This window comes from Triticum dicoccoides, chromosome 1B, assembly GCF_002162155.2.
Source record: "Triticum dicoccoides isolate Atlit2015 ecotype Zavitan chromosome 1B, WEW_v2.0, whole genome shotgun sequence".
Classification (NCBI taxonomy): domain Eukaryota; kingdom Viridiplantae; phylum Streptophyta; class Magnoliopsida; order Poales; family Poaceae; genus Triticum; species Triticum dicoccoides.
In genome coordinates, this window is record NC_041381.1 from 512,047,542 (window position 1) to 512,062,448 (window position 14,907).

Here is a 14,907-nt window from a genome sequence, read left to right on the forward strand (position 1 = left end):
GGCGGGGAGCATCGATTTTTTAGTTTTTTTTTTCTTATTGAGGGGATCAATTTTGTTTCCAGTTTGCACAAGGAAGTAATATGGGCCAACATATTAGGTTTTTTTTAGCAACGCCAACATATTAGCTAAGGAGTAGTAGCCCATACATTACCAATATGGGCCCACAAGTCCAAAGCCCATGTAGATTGTATACTGTACTTGTCTAACCCGACAAGGAAGAAAAAAAAAAGAACGCCGCGGAAGTGAAGCAGCTCGATTCAGAAGCTAGGGTTTGGGGAGCGAGCAGCGGAAGGGAGTAGCAGCCGGCGGCGATGGCGTCGGAGGAGGATGTGGCGGTGAAGGAGCCGCTGGATCTCATACGGCTCAGCCTCGACGAGCGCATCTACGTCAAGCTCCGCTCAGACCGCGAGCTCCGCGGCAAGCTCCATGTATGTTTCCTCGCCCCTCTTCGTAATTTCTGCTGTCGATCTGGGTTTGGTCGCATCAGTGCTCTTGTTTATGTCTCCAGTATGTGTTTGGGCTGGCTTACGCAATTTAACAACTGATATTATTGCCTGGAGAAACGAGTTGTGGTGTGTAAACTGAGCTTCGTTTACTTATGGTTGAACTGTAAGAGCAACCCCAGCCGTTTGGCCCCCCAGGCGGCTCGAAAAATCGCCGCCTGGGGGCGAATCGGCGCTAAAATCGGCCTGGGGCCGATCGGGGTCCAAACGCCGCCCCCAGGGTCGCCCCCAGACGCCTATTTCAAACTTTTTAAAAATAAATTTGGCTAAAATTCGGCAAGCAGGACATAAACATCGGCGACTTAAAGCAGTTTTACATAGCAAATTTAAAATTTACTTTAAGAAAAAAACAAGGTCGCGACTACAGGCCGAAGAACTCGCTGAACACGGCCTAGTCGCCGTCGTTGCCGCCGTCGTCGTCGTCCTTCTCCTCCTTCATGCGGACGCCACTGCTGGACCCCTGCCCGGGGTCGCCTGCGGACCGTCGGCAGCGCGTCGTCATCGTTGTTGTCGAGAACGACGACGCCTCCCTTGTCGCGGCCCCGGCGCCGAGCGGCGATCTCCTCTAGGGCGCGGCGCTGGCGCTCCAACTCTAGCGGCGCCCAGTCCTCCCGCGCCCACTTCATGGCCGCCGCGTCGTCGAGCACCGGCTCCGTCTTGACGCCGGCGAGACCTGGCTCCGTCTTCACGGCGGCGAGCCCTGGCTCCGTCTTCGGCTTGACGAGGCGGGGGGGAGCCGAGGAGGAGGAGGCGCGCCGGCCGTCGTTGATGATGATGCCGGCGCTGCGGGTGCGCCGGCCGAGCGGCGTCTCCGCTGGCTCGGCCTTAACGCTGAAGAGCGCCGGCGACCCGGAGGAGTGCGAGGAGGAGCGGGAGGAGCCGGTCCTCCTCAACGGCGGCGCGTTGCCGCCCTCGAGGTGCCGGAGGACGGCATGGAGCGTGTGGCCGGGGGTGCCCCACCGCAGGCGGCGGCCGTCGCTGTTCTTGGTGCCCCGCACCAGAGGAGCGTTATTGGTGGAGGCCAACCGCGCCGCCTGATGGCGTCCGAAGTACGCCGCTCACGCCTCGTGGTTGCCGGCGGCGCTGGCTCAAACAAATCGCCTTGGGGGGAGAGGGGGCTGTTGGGGGCGCAGCTGGAGTTGCTCTAAGGCATCAGAACCCGAATTGATCTGTGTAGGGCCTCATATGATTTGTCCCTTTCCCCTTCTATTTAAACCTGAGAATGGTTATTAAACAACTGGGTGAAACGGTTCGGTTATTACTTTGGGTTTGATTGGTTCAGGTTTTATTGGGCTAAATCTTTTTTAGTTTGGTTTTGGTTTGGGTATGTGAAGAAACCAATTTGGGTATAGTTGGTTATGGGCTTAAACAGTTTGGTTATTAACGGTTATAAACTATGGGTCCAAACCGCTTTCTGGGCATTGGTTATGTGCAATAAGCAACGACGCATCGACAACGAGTATCTTTGATCCGCCTACATGTTGCGATGCACTATGTAATTATGTATTATGGGAAAACACCACATGCAAATCGAATGTGTTTGCTTGTGCTTTAGCTAAGCAATTGGTTTTAATACACTTGTCAGTGAGCTTTTTAGTAGTGGGCATTGTCTTTTTGACACTTGCTGTGTGTTGACCGTATCTCAACGATAACTTTGTTCCCAAACTATTGTAGATGCACTTATGTCTTTTCTATACCATTTGCTTCTTGACATGTCGATTTGTGCAATCATATATACATTGAAGCAAACCCATAGTTATGTATTGGGTTTAAACCCACGGTTATGTATTGGGTTTAAATTGGTTTGGGTGAAAAAAATAGATGGTTTAGTTTTGGTTGGGCTGAAAATGGCATTAAACGGGTATGGTTCAACTATGGTTTTGAGAGATACATGTACGGGTATGGTTCAAGTATGGTTTAAGTATGAAACCGTTCTCAGATTTACTTCTATTGAATATGAATGCGAATAGAGGCTTTCATTATAGACATCATCAATAAGTGAATAACTGCTTGCTGTAGATAAAGCTTAACATGCTGATTTGAAAGTTTTCTCGAGTAGTGGAATCAGATGTATTGCAATGTACTCCCTCCGTCCGGAATTACTTGTCGCGAAAATGGATGTATCTAGAACTAAAATACGTCTAGATACATCCATTTCCCCGACAAGTATTTCCGGACGGAGGGAGTAGTATTTTAATTTTGAGTTCATAGAAATATGTAGGATCGTAATGGCAAAGTCATCTCGGTATTTCAACGTAAGACTTTGGGTTGCTTAAGAGGTTATAACTTATTGCCCGTTGGGCATTATGATCATTTCACTGATTCATCACAATTGTATACTTCTAAGCAAATTATGTGGGTTGTATGGTGCTGCCTGTGGGCCATGCTGTATTTATGCACTGTTATTCAGTTGTACTAACAGTTGGGAAATTTGAGATTCTCTGTTTCTAAGCTCCCTTTATTCTTCCTTTGATCCAGGCGTATGATCAACATCTCAATATGATACTTGGAGATGTAGAAGAGATAGTGACTTCCATTGAAATTGATGATGAGACTTACGAGGAGATTGTTCGTGTAAGTAATTTCTCGTTCCTCAAAAATTGTGCACTCCATGCTGATGTCAGTCTGTTCAAATTCGGACTGTCGATTACTCGTTTTTTTTCAAATTGAAACCATTAGTTATTCCAATATGTTTATCTAGTTTGTGTTAAAAGATGTGTATAGCCCCCTTTGGAGTGAGGGTTTGGCACTTGACCATCATACTGTTTAACATGAAGCCATGGCTCACACAATTCTCAGTTCCTCACTCATATGTAATTTGGGAGGTGCACTATTACAATTCTGCTGCTGAATGATAACCCAGTCTCAGTTGCATAGTAACACGTAAAATGCTCTGTGTTTATAAATGTGCCATCTTAACCGCTTGTATTTCTGGCAATGCTTGTTATATTGGATAATCATAGCACCATTGTTTTTCGTATACAGTTATTGCAGCCAGGGTTTTTGAACTTACTTACTGAAACTTGTTAGGCTGGTCATAGTGGGGAGTAACTTAGACTAGTGTCATGCATATGACACTAGTCTAAGTTACTACCTTCATAATGCAAAGTAACATAATAGTAGTATCATAGATGGCTTCATTTACTAGCTCATAGACTCATTTTGTCTTGGAAAACGCTATGTTACAGTAACATATTATGTTACCACCTCTCATTAATTACTTGCCACATAAGCAGAATTTTCTCGAAGAACGCTATGTTACTAGCTAAGTTACTCCCACTATGACCAGCCTTAAACCCGATTGTGGTTACTTTACAGTTTATACAATAATTCATTCTATTTTACTACAATTTCTTCTGTTAAACCCGATTTCTTGTTTTCCTCATTTCGTCAACTTGTTAAAAATCTGTGTGGCTGTTGTTTGTGGTAATTTGATTGATAAAACGATACAAAATGCTGTCAGGTTCTTCCGGCTAGTGTTGTGTGATAGATTTACTACCTGGCTGCTGACGTGTGATAGATTTACTAATGTATTTGCTATTCCAATGATTCCAGACCAGCAAGCGCACCATCCCCTACCTTTTTGTCCGAGGAGATGGCGTGATACTGGTTTCGCCGCCCTTGCGGACCGTCTGAAGTCAGGGCGGAACAACTACCATTCAATGGGCATTGGCAGCAGCGCTATCGGGATGACATGCATCGGCTTATTCATAATTTCCTGGAGCATTGCTGGCTCGCGAGACACCGCATAGCTTGAGTTAATCGTCCATGTATCCTGATACAAAGAACAAAAAAAACACTGAACTCGACTTGTGTTATGTAGATCGATCTGAATCCGGCGCCTGTTCGTCCATTGTTAGACCACAATCACCATAGTGGAGGGAAGCTTGAGTGAATCATCCTCTCCCAACACCTCTGACTGTTATCTAGTACAGCGGGGAGTATCAACATTCACTGGGCGTTCGCAGTCCACAGGCGGTTCACGGTGAGCTGATTTGTGCTTCGATGTGAAATGAAAATAAATCAATTCGCGGGACAAACCGGTGTGTGGTGGGTGGGTCACTCCGTCCAGCCGGGCGAGACCGCCCAAAGTTGACACGATGATCACGGCACGTCGATGAACATGGTGGCGTGTGCCCCCCATCACGAGGAAACATAATTTAAATTTGACCACAGCATCGTGCCAGTGGCAGCTTTTATTCATTTATTTACGTACGAACGATGGCGCCTAGTGCGTTGTGAGTGACTGGATGCTTTGATCCATGCACGTTGCGCATGTGCAGGGGTTCTGCCCAGCCCAGTTGCCCAGTTTGTTTATACTGTGTTTATGATTTCTGTTGACGGTGTTGGTGTGATCGGTCTGGATGCGGGGCCGAAGCTTCGCACCGGCACGGCACGGCACGACACCGCATGCATTCGACGACGACGCGTTCACCGCTCGTCCCCCCGCCCCGCCAACTGCCCTCTCTCCCCTATATATGCACGCCGAGCCGCGGACGTTTCGGCCATCCCGTCCTCGGAGCCGCGCAACGATCCAGCACACGCAGCAGATTAAGCAGCGACCTCCTTCGACCGAAGATGAGCCAGGACAAGGCCGCCGGCGACAAGGCGGCGGCGGAGCCCAAGAGGCAGACGCCGCGGCTCAACGAGCGGATCCTCTCCTCCCTCTCCCGGAGGTCCGTCGCCGCCCACCCGTGGCACGACCTCGAGATCGGTGAGCCCCTTCCCCATTTCGTCTCAGATCCGCCCGCCCGGCCGGAGCTGTTGGTTGGTTGGTTGCTCACGCGGAACGCGTGCTGATTGGTTGATCCCTTGCGCGAATTGGCTGGTGCAGGCCCCGGCGCTCCGGCGGTGTTCAACGTGGTGGTGGAGATCACCAAGGGGAGCAAGGTCAAGTACGAGCTCGACAAGAAGACCGGGATGATCAAGGTCCGAAACTTTTCCCCTGTTAATTTGCATTGGCATGGGCATGAATGTGTTCCTGACTCGCCGAGATCATCATCTGCCTGCCAGGTTGACCGGATCCTCTACTCGTCCGTGGTGTACCCTCACAACTACGGCTTCGTCCCACGCACCCTCTGCGAGGATAACGACCCCATCGATGTCCTCGTCCTCATGCAGGTAAATGAATCGATTCAACACTCCAATCATGCTCCGGTTCTCACAAGTGCAAATTAACAATCCTGTCAATACATCACCGTCTGCATTACCCACCGTTCCTTTTCTGACGACTGCCTGTTAATTATTTCATTTCATTTCAAACCAGGAACCGGTCCTCCCCGGCACCTTCCTCCGGGCCAGGGCCATCGGCCTCATGCCTATGATCGACCAGGCACGCTAAACCAATCCCCTCATCTCTGTCCAAGTGTACAAGTCAACGTTCCACCCACCATTTTGGCATCAAGCTTATATTTATATCATACTCTCTGTTTCTTTTTCTTGAACAGGGAGAGAAGGATGACAAGATCATAGCCGTCTGCGCCGACGACCCCGAGTACCACAACCTGAACCATCTCAGCGAGCTCTCTCCTCATCGCCTCCAGGAGATCCGCCGCTTCTTCGAAGATTGTACGCATACCATTGCCTGCCTTATCTCGCATTTCCACAACCTTTTCATGTATCTTCAGACTTCAAGTGCCTGATTCTTGGCTGATCAAATCTTTCAGACAAGAAGAATGAGAACAAGGAGGTCGCTGTCAACGACTTCCTCCCCGCCGATGATGCTCGTGCTGCCATCCAACACTCCATGTAAGCTCTCATCATTTTGGAGGATATGATCCTCTAGTTAAAGACAGAGAGTCCTCGAGGCTCCAAGGCGTCGATTTATGTTGACAAAAATTGCTTTGATTCTTTTTCAGGGATCTGTACGGGGAATACATTATGCACAGCCTAAGGCGGTAGAGTGTGTACTATTACCATTTTTCCTTTGCCCTTCCTCCTATGATGGGAAGCAAAGAAGATCCCCTCAGAACATTTGGGATCTGATGAACAACCAAGCGAGTCTGTATTTCTACATTCTTGCATTGTATTAGCCATATTTTCCCATCGCTGTGGTACTATGTATCTCAAATTTGTATTCGAGACCTTGTGGTTTGGCTCGTGTATTATCTTCAGTTCTTACTGAATGGACAATAATATAACAATTTTCATATTGATATCTGAGATACTGTGGTAATGCCATATCTCAAATTTGTATTTTAGACCTTGTGGTTTGGCTCGTGTATCTTCAGTTCTTACTGAAGGAACAATAATATAACAAGTTGACACATTGATATCTGAGATACTGCAGTACTACCTATCTCAAATTTGTATTGAAGACCTTGTGAATTGGCCTGTGTATCATCTTCAGTTCTTACTAAACGAACAATAATATAACAATTTGTAACATTGATATATGACATACGTGTTTTTTCACCCCTTGTCAGATTGATTATTTTTGGTCTGCAAACTTCAAAATTGAATAAGTTGACCCCATCTTTTTAATTCCGGACATTGTGTGTCCCTCATTCCATTTGGAGTCGTACCAATGCTAATGCTGCCTAGTTTCCTAAGAGGACATGTGGCCATCCAGGTCATCTTCCGCAACATCATGTACTTGTAGACTGGATGCTAAACAAAATCAGAAGTTTAGACCTATTTGTTTACTGAGTGTGAGTTTTAAAATAATTACTAAAATGTCGATGAATAGTCTTAGCAAAGTGGTGAGCCCTATCATCTCACAAACTCAGACTGGTTTTCTGAAAGGAAGATATATCATGGAAGGTGTGGTTGTTCACTTGTTCTACATGAAGCTTTAAATTCTATCCATCATTGGAAACAAAATGCCCTTTTGTTTAAGGTTGATTTTGCAAAGATGATGATAAGATTCCGAAAAAGGGCTTCCCCCGCTTTGTATACAAAGCAACCAACCGAACATCCAACGATAGGTGCTGGTGCGGAAGCAGCACAGTCACGCCCAAAAGGAAAGAAAGAGAAAATACAAAAGAAACTAATGCCAACAACGGCGGATCGACAAAAAACGAAGAAGCCTCGAGGCCGCTGCGCCCACCGGAGATCGCCCACCAAGCTCCGAGCTTCCGAAGTGCCGGTACCAATCAGCACCTCCAAGAAGGACCGCGACGATGACGACGCTGCTGCCAAGGGTTTCCCCCGGTACGCTGTGAGGAGAGAGGAAGGGTAGCCCCGACGCCCTTCAGGAAGGTCAGGCGGTACCTGATGGGGTCATGTACCTAGGGTAGGGTCATGAACCTGATCTAAGTACCTTACCCAAGGACACCCTTAGAAGAGGTCGCCTTCCAGTCGACCAACGAAGGACTCACTCGACTGCATTGAAGGACTCGACCATGAAGACTCACTCGACCACCAGGAGGTCAAGAGGCACTCTGCACTGCAACGGCCTGTAATTAAGTAGGCTTTATGATAGTAAAGACACTTTATGTGGGGCGTTACCAGTAACGCCCCAGACTTAACTCACCTTAAACCCTCTCCTACGTGGGCTGGCTGGGGTCCTGGCGCACTCTATATAAGCCACCCCCTCCACAGGTAGAGGGGTTCGGCACCTTGTAACTCATATACTCATAATCCACTCGACCGCCTCCGGGCTCCGAGACGTAGGGCTATTACTTCTTCCGAGAAGGGCCTGAACTCGTACATCCCTTGTGTTTACAACCTCTCCATAGCTAGGACCTTGCCTCTCCATACCTACCCCCCACTCTACTGTCAGGCTTAGAACCACGACAGTTGGCGCCCACCGTGGGGCAGGTGTTTTAGCGATTTTGTGGAGAAGTTGCGATTCTTCCGAGTACTTTCATCATGGTGTCTGCTGGAGTTTTGGTCGGGGGTCAAGAGATCCGTCTCGGCACTCTCACCTTCATCGCCGACGACTCCGCGTGGCTCCAGGAGGCTCCACTCGACATAGATGCGCTCCCCGTCCGCGGTGCGACGCATTTTCGCGCATGTGTCCGCGGCGTTCTGCTGCGGCAACCGTCGACCCAGTATCGGTCGGCTCCTCCATCGTCCACCCTCCCGGTCTCCCGCCAGCGCAAGCGCTCGGGCCGGTCGAGGCTTCAGCGATGGGTGAGGCACGCGGTGGCTCGCCAATCGGCCGCCACCCAAGTTGCGGCAATCGAGCCCGACGAATCTCTCTACGGCTTGTTCGATCTGTCGACTGGCTCCGTAGAGACTGCATCCGAGTGCGGTAGCAGTGATCCAGCGGCGGAAATCTTGATGGTCGACGGGCCCCGCAGTCCCCCTGGCTTCGCCCGTGATGATGGAGCAGGTGACGGAGGCGACCCCGCACGACGCCACGAAGAGTACCAGCCCGAGCCACTCGATTCTCTGCAAAGAGAGGAACTTCGCCGCAGGAACGTGGATGCCCTGCGTACTCCCATCGCAGGAGAAACCCCCGAGGCTCGTGCCTTGGAGGAGGCGCGTCTGGCCAATTTGGCCGAGCGCACTCGACTGGAGAACCTTCAGCGAGCACTCGACGAGCGCGCGCGGCAACGAGTTCCCGACACCAGTCGACGTCAACTCTTCCCGCCGACTCAGGTATATCGAACCCCAATTCAGAATTTAGCAGCTGCGACCCGTATAGCAGAGTCCATCCAGCCTTCGCAGTCGGAAGCTGGCAGAGGTTTGCTGCAGATCAGGGATCTGCTCCGGGCAGCAGGAGATCAGAATTCAGCCGTGTCTCAGTCGCGCAACAGAATTCACAGTCGATCCGTCACTGTGAATACGGTTCAGTCGGCTCACAGCCCCAGATCGCCTCCGCGGCGTGAAGGGCGCGAGAATCGGCGAGATCAATATGGCGACAGACTCGACCGAGATGATAGGCGTCGAGTGCCCAATTCCCCTCCGAGGGGTGGGTCTTACGCTCCTCGGCAGCCAGATGACAGGCGTCAGTACAGTACAGGGCGAAGGGTTCCAGTCGACCCTAGAGAACCAGGCTTCGACGCGCGATCCATTATCGTGCAAGGTTTGGTCGACCGGAACAGAGCCCATCGGGGCGGACTCGACAGAGATGCGCCCACAAGCAGTCGAGTGCATGTTTCTGGTCCTGAATGTTTCAGCAGAGCTATCAGAGCTGCAGTTATCCCTCCCAATTTCAGGTTGGCAACAGGAGTCAGCAAGTTCACTGGTGAGTCTAAGCCTGAAACTTGGCTTGAAGACTACCGAGTGGCAGTTCAGATTGGTGGTGGGAACGACGAGGTGGCCATGAAGCACTTGCCCCTCATGCTGGAAGGTTCTGCAAGGGCATGGTTGACTCAATTACCTCCTAGCAGCATTTACACTTGGGAAGATCTGTCCCGAGTGTTCATCAGAACGTTTGAAGGAACTTGCAAGCGACCAGCTGGGTTGACAGAGTTGCAAGTCTGCGTGCAGAAGGCTAATGAGACTCTCAGAGAGTATATTCAGAGGTGGATCACTTTGCACCACACTGTGGAGAATGTGTCTGATCATCAGGCAGTCTGCGCCTTCAAAGATGGCGTCAAGAACAGAGAACTGAGTTTGAAGTTTGGTCGAACCGGTGACATGACCTTGAGTCGGATGATGGAGATTGCTACCAAGTACGCCAACGGCGAAGAAGAAGACCGACTTCGAAGCGGCAAGCACAAGCCGAGTCAGTCGGAAAAAGGAAACACCAGTCGGAAACAGAAGCGGAAGGCTGAACCGGCAGCTCCTGGAGAGGCTCTGGCCGTGACTCAAGGAAAGTTTAAGGGGAAACCAAAAGGATCCTGGAACCCCAAGAAGGTAAAGGATAAAGAAGGGAACGACGTAATGGATATGCCATGTCACATCCATACGAAGAAAGACGAAGAGGGGAATATCATCTACCCGAAGCACACCACTCGCCAATGTCGACTCCTGATCCAGCAGTTTCAGGGAAAACAGTCTAAGGACAAGGAGAAGGAGTCAGACAAGGCCGAAGACAAGGAGGACAGTGAGGAAGGATATCCACATATCAACTCTACTCTGATGATCTTTGCAGATGTGGAAAGCAGGAGTCGACTGAAAGTCATTAACCGAGAGGTGAACATGGTTGCCCCAGCAAAAGCAAATTATCTGAAATGGTCTCAAACACCCATCACATTCGACCAATCTGATCACCCGACTCATATTGCCACCCCTGGGAGGCAAGCTTTGGTGGTCGATCCAGTTGTCGAAGGCACTCGACTGACAAAGGTGCTGATGGATGGTGGAAGCGGGCTGAATTTGTTGTATGCAGACACACTGAAAGGAATGGGCATTCCGATGTCCCGACTGAGCACTAGTAACATGAGCTTTCATGGAGTTATACCAGGGAAGAAGGCCGAGTCACTCGGCCAAATAGCTTTGGACGTGGTGTTTGGTGATTCGAAGCATTTTCGCAAAGAAAAGTTGACGTTTGAGGTCGTGGATTTTCAGAGTGCATATCATGCCATTTTGGGGAGACCAGCTTATGCACGGTTCATGGCTCGACCATGCTACGTGTACCTCAAATTGAAGATGCCCGGCCCCAAAGGAGTGATCACTGTCACCGGTGATCGGAAAAAGGCAGAAGAGTGCTTTCAGAAGGGCTCCAAGATTGCCGATTCCCAGGTGACAGCGGTCGAGTTCGAAGAATACAAGCAAAACGCAGATCCGAGTGACTTGCTGCGATCAAAGAAACCCGCCACAGAGTCTGCATTCCAGTCGTCCGGTGAGACGAAGCCTGTTCACATTCACCCGACCGACCCCGATGCAGCTCCGACCCGCATCTCCACAACACTCGACCCAAAATAGGAAGAAGCGCTCATCCAGTTCCTCCGTGAGAACTGGGACATTTTTGCATGGAAGCCCGCTGACATGCCAGGTGTTCCCAGGGGACTGGCTGAGCATCGCCTAAGAGTCGACTCATCTGCAAAACCAGTCAAAGAGCATCTTCGGCGGTCCGCCGTCCAGAAGAGAAAAGCCATTGGTGAAGAAGTGACTCGACTGTTGGCGGCCAGATTTATCCGAGAGATATACCACTCCGAGTGGCTCGCTAATGTCGTCATGGTTCCTAAGAAGGACAAGTCGCTCCGAATGTGCATTGATTTCAAGCACATCAACCGGGCCTGCCCGAAAGATCATTTTCCTCTCCCTCGCATAGATCAAATTGTTGACTCGACCGCGGGATGCGAGAGACTATCTTCTTTAGATGCCTACTCCGGGTACCACCAGATCCGTCTGTACGGACCCGACGAGGTAAAAACAGCTTTCATCACTCCATTCGGGTGCTTCTGCTATATCACCATGCCATTCGGCCTCAAGAATGCCAGAGCCACATTTATGCGAATGATTCAGAAGTGTCTACTCACTCAAATCAGTCGGAATGTGGAAGCATATATGGATGATATCGTTGTCAAGTCACGAAAAGGTTCCGACCTGCTCGCTGATCTCGCCGAAACATTTGCCAACCTCAGAAGATATGATATCAAGCTCAATCCATCAAAGTGTACATTTGGAGTTCCTGGTGGCAAGTTACTCGGTTTTCTCGTTTCCGAACGGGGAATCGACGCTAACCCAGAGAAGATTGGCACTATTCTCCGAATGAAACGCCCTGTGCGAGTGCACGATGTCCAGAAGCTTACTGGATGCTTGGCCGCATTAAGTCGATTCATCTCACGACTCGGTGAAAAGGCATTGCCTCTTTACCGACTGATGAAGAAGACAGACAAGTTCGAGTGGACTCCAGAAGCTGATGCAGCGTTTGCCGAGCTAAAAGCTCTGCTCTCCACCCAGCCGGTGCTTGCTGATCCAGTCAGCAAAGAGCCTCTGTTGCTCTATATCGCAGCCACAGGACAAGTTGTCAGTACTGTGCTTACGGTCGAGCGGGAAGAAGAAGGAAAAGCTCTCAAAGTTCAGCGCCCAGTGTATTATTTGTCTGAAGTCTTGACTCCATCCAAGCAGAGATATCCTCATTATCAGAAGCTTGTGTATGGAATATACATGACCACAAAGAAGGTTGCTCATTATTTTTCTGATCATTCCATCACAGTCGTCAGCGACGCTCCACTATCAGAGATTTTGCACAACAGAGATGCAACTGGTCGAGTGGCCAAATGGGCGATTGAACTTCTTCCCCTTGATATCAAGTTTGAGGCAAAGAAAGCCATTAAGTCCCAGGCAATAGCAGATTTCCTCGCCGAGTGGATTGAACAGCAGCAACCAACTGAAGTTCACTCGAAGCATTGGACCATGTTCTTTGATGGCTCTAAGATGTTGAATGGTTCCGGTGCTGGGGTTGTCCTGGTTTCCCCCAGAGGAGATAAGCTCAGATATGTGCTCCAGATTCACTTTGATTCCTCCAACAATGAGGCAGAATATGAGGCCCTCTTATATGGGTTGCGCATGGCCATTTCACTCGACGTCCGTCGCCTGATGGTCTATGGCGACTCGGATTTAGTGGTCAACCAGGTGATGAAAGAGTGGGACGTGAGAAGCCCAGCCATGACTGGATACTGCAGTGCAGTGAGGAAGTTGGAAAAGAAGTTCGAGGGGTTGGAGCTCCATCATATACCCCGACTGAAAAATCAAGCAGCTGATGATCTAGCAAAGATAGGTTCCAAGAGAGAAGCCATTCCGAGTGGTGTGTTCTTGGAGCATATACACACTCCGTCAGTCAAAGAAGATCCTTTCACCGAAGAAACTCCACAGCCCAAGAGTGCCACAGATCCGACTGAAGTTCAAGTCCCAGCGGTGGTCGACTTGATCATGGAGGTTTTGGTGGTCATTCCCGACTGGACGGTTCCGTATGTCGCATATATCCTGAGAAAAGAGCTTCCGGAGGATGAGGAAGAGGCTCAACAGATCGTCCGTCGATCTAAGGCCTTTACCGTAATCAAAGGACAATTATACAGAGAAAGCGCGATTGGAGTTGGTCAGAAGTGCATAACACCAGAAGAAGGTCGACTCATCCTCAATGATATTCACTCGGGAACCTGTGGTCATCATGCATCCTCTCGGACCATCGTGGCCAAAGCATACCGAGCCGGATTTTACTGGCCCAAGGCGAATGAGATGGCAAAAGAGATAGTGGATAAGTGCGAGGGATGTCAGTTCTACTCGAATATGTCGCACAAGCCTGCGTCGGCCCTGAAGACCATCCCACTCGTCTGGCCTTTCGCAGTATGGGGACTGGACATGGTCAGTCCTTTGAGAACAGGACGAAGTGGCTTCACGCATGTACTGGTGGCAGTCGACAAGTTCACCAAGTGGATCGATGCTAAACCAATCAAGAGCCTTGACACCGGTACTGTTGTTAGCTTCATCAGGGAACTAATATTCAGATATGGAGTCCCGCACAGCATCGTTACGGATAATGGGTCGAACTTTGACTCAGAGGAATTCAGAGATTTCTGCAACTCCCAAGGCACACGGGTCGACTACGCTTCAGTCGCCCATCCGCAGTCGAATGGACAAGCAGAGCGAGCTAATGGACTGATTCTTAAGGGATTGAAGCCTCGACTGATGCGTGATCTCAAACACGCGGCTGGAGCTTGGGTAGATGAACTTCCCTCAGTGCTTTGGGGGCTGCGGACCACACCTAATCGGTCGACTGGAAGAACTCCATTCTTCTTGGTCTACGGAGCTGAAGCAGTCTTGCCGAGTGATCTTCTCCACAATGCTCCTCGAGTTGAAATCTACAACGAAGCAGAGGCTGAACAAGCGCGGCAGGACGCAGTCGACCTTTTAGAGGAAGAAAGGGAGATGGCTCTGATCCGGTCGACCATCTACCAACAAGATTTGCGTTGTTTCCACGCCAGAAATGTGAGAGGTCGAGCCTTCCAGGAAGGGGATTTAGTTCTCCGAGTGGATCAGCACAAACCACACAAGCTTGCTCCTTCTTGGGAAGGCCCCTTCATCGTCACCAAGGTTCTCCACAACAGGGCGTACCGTCTTTACAACGTCGAGCATAATTTCGACGAGCCCCGAGCTTGGAACGCGGAGCTACTCCGCCCATTTTACACTTAAGTTTTATCACTCGGATGAGTTGCAATAAAGTACTTCTGTAGTTCATGGACCTCAACATAATAGTGTCATAGTTCCTCCATAATTTCTGTCACTTTTTATTTTTGTCCACATAAAATTCCCCCTCAGTGGGTGACTTAGCCGCGAATCCGTTTCGCCTAAGTTTGTAAAAATCCTACCGAGTGGTGAGCCAGACTCTCACTCGGAGGCTTAGCTGCGAATCTGTTTCGCCTAAGTTATCAAAATCTTACCGAGTGGTAAGCCAGACTTTCACTCGGGGGCTTAGCTGCAGCCCTGTGCTCGCCTAAGTTATAAAAATCCTACCGAGTGAAGAGCAACCCTCTCACTCGGGGGCTTAGCTGCAGTCCAAGCACTCGCCTAAGTTATAAAAATCCTACCGAGTGAGGAGTAACCCTCTCACTCGGGGGCTTAG

General features: G+C 49.8%; 2 protein-coding genes across 2 annotated transcripts; both read left to right on the forward strand.

Annotated features, from left to right (window-relative positions):
- The first annotated feature begins 231 nt into the window (after positions 1 to 231).
- Positions 232 to 4,453, forward strand: LOC119345587 (sm-like protein LSM3A). Its single transcript, XM_037615607.1, has 3 exons — positions 232 to 428; positions 2,982 to 3,077; positions 4,059 to 4,453. Exons 1-3 carry the CDS (start codon positions 312 to 314, stop codon positions 4,137 to 4,139), a joined length of 294 nt encoding a protein of 97 aa, XP_037471504.1. The 5' UTR covers positions 232 to 311; the 3' UTR covers positions 4,140 to 4,453.
- Positions 4,454 to 4,999: 546 nt separating this feature from the next.
- Positions 5,000 to 6,669, forward strand: LOC119345555 (soluble inorganic pyrophosphatase-like). Its single transcript, XM_037615590.1, has 7 exons — positions 5,000 to 5,217; positions 5,338 to 5,432; positions 5,517 to 5,624; positions 5,770 to 5,835; positions 5,951 to 6,071; positions 6,170 to 6,251; positions 6,362 to 6,669. The coding sequence occupies exons 1-7, from the start codon at positions 5,082 to 5,084 to the stop codon at positions 6,402 to 6,404; spliced, it is 651 nt and encodes a 216-aa protein (XP_037471487.1). The 5' UTR covers positions 5,000 to 5,081; the 3' UTR covers positions 6,405 to 6,669.
- Positions 6,670 to 14,907: the final 8,238 nt, after the last annotated feature.

Bases quoted from the DNA above. Each gene is read 5' to 3' on its own strand.
- LOC119345587 (XM_037615607.1), top strand. From the start codon at position 312: ATGGCGTCGGAGGAGGATGTGGCGGTGAAGGAGCCGCTGGATCTCATA. The intron at 429-2,981 runs GTATGTTTCCTC...CCTTTGATCCAG, and splicing joins AGCTCCGCGGCAAGCTCCAT to GCGTATGATCAACATCTCAA. The intron at 3,078-4,058 runs GTAAGTAATTTC...CAATGATTCCAG, and splicing joins CTTACGAGGAGATTGTTCGT to ACCAGCAAGCGCACCATCCC.
- LOC119345555 (XM_037615590.1), top strand. From the start codon at position 5,082: ATGAGCCAGGACAAGGCCGCCGGCGACAAGGCGGCGGCGGAGCCCAAG. The intron at 5,625-5,769 runs GTAAATGAATCG...ATTTCAAACCAG, and splicing joins ATGTCCTCGTCCTCATGCAG to GAACCGGTCCTCCCCGGCAC. The intron at 6,072-6,169 runs GTACGCATACCA...CAAATCTTTCAG, and splicing joins CCGCCGCTTCTTCGAAGATT to ACAAGAAGAATGAGAACAAG.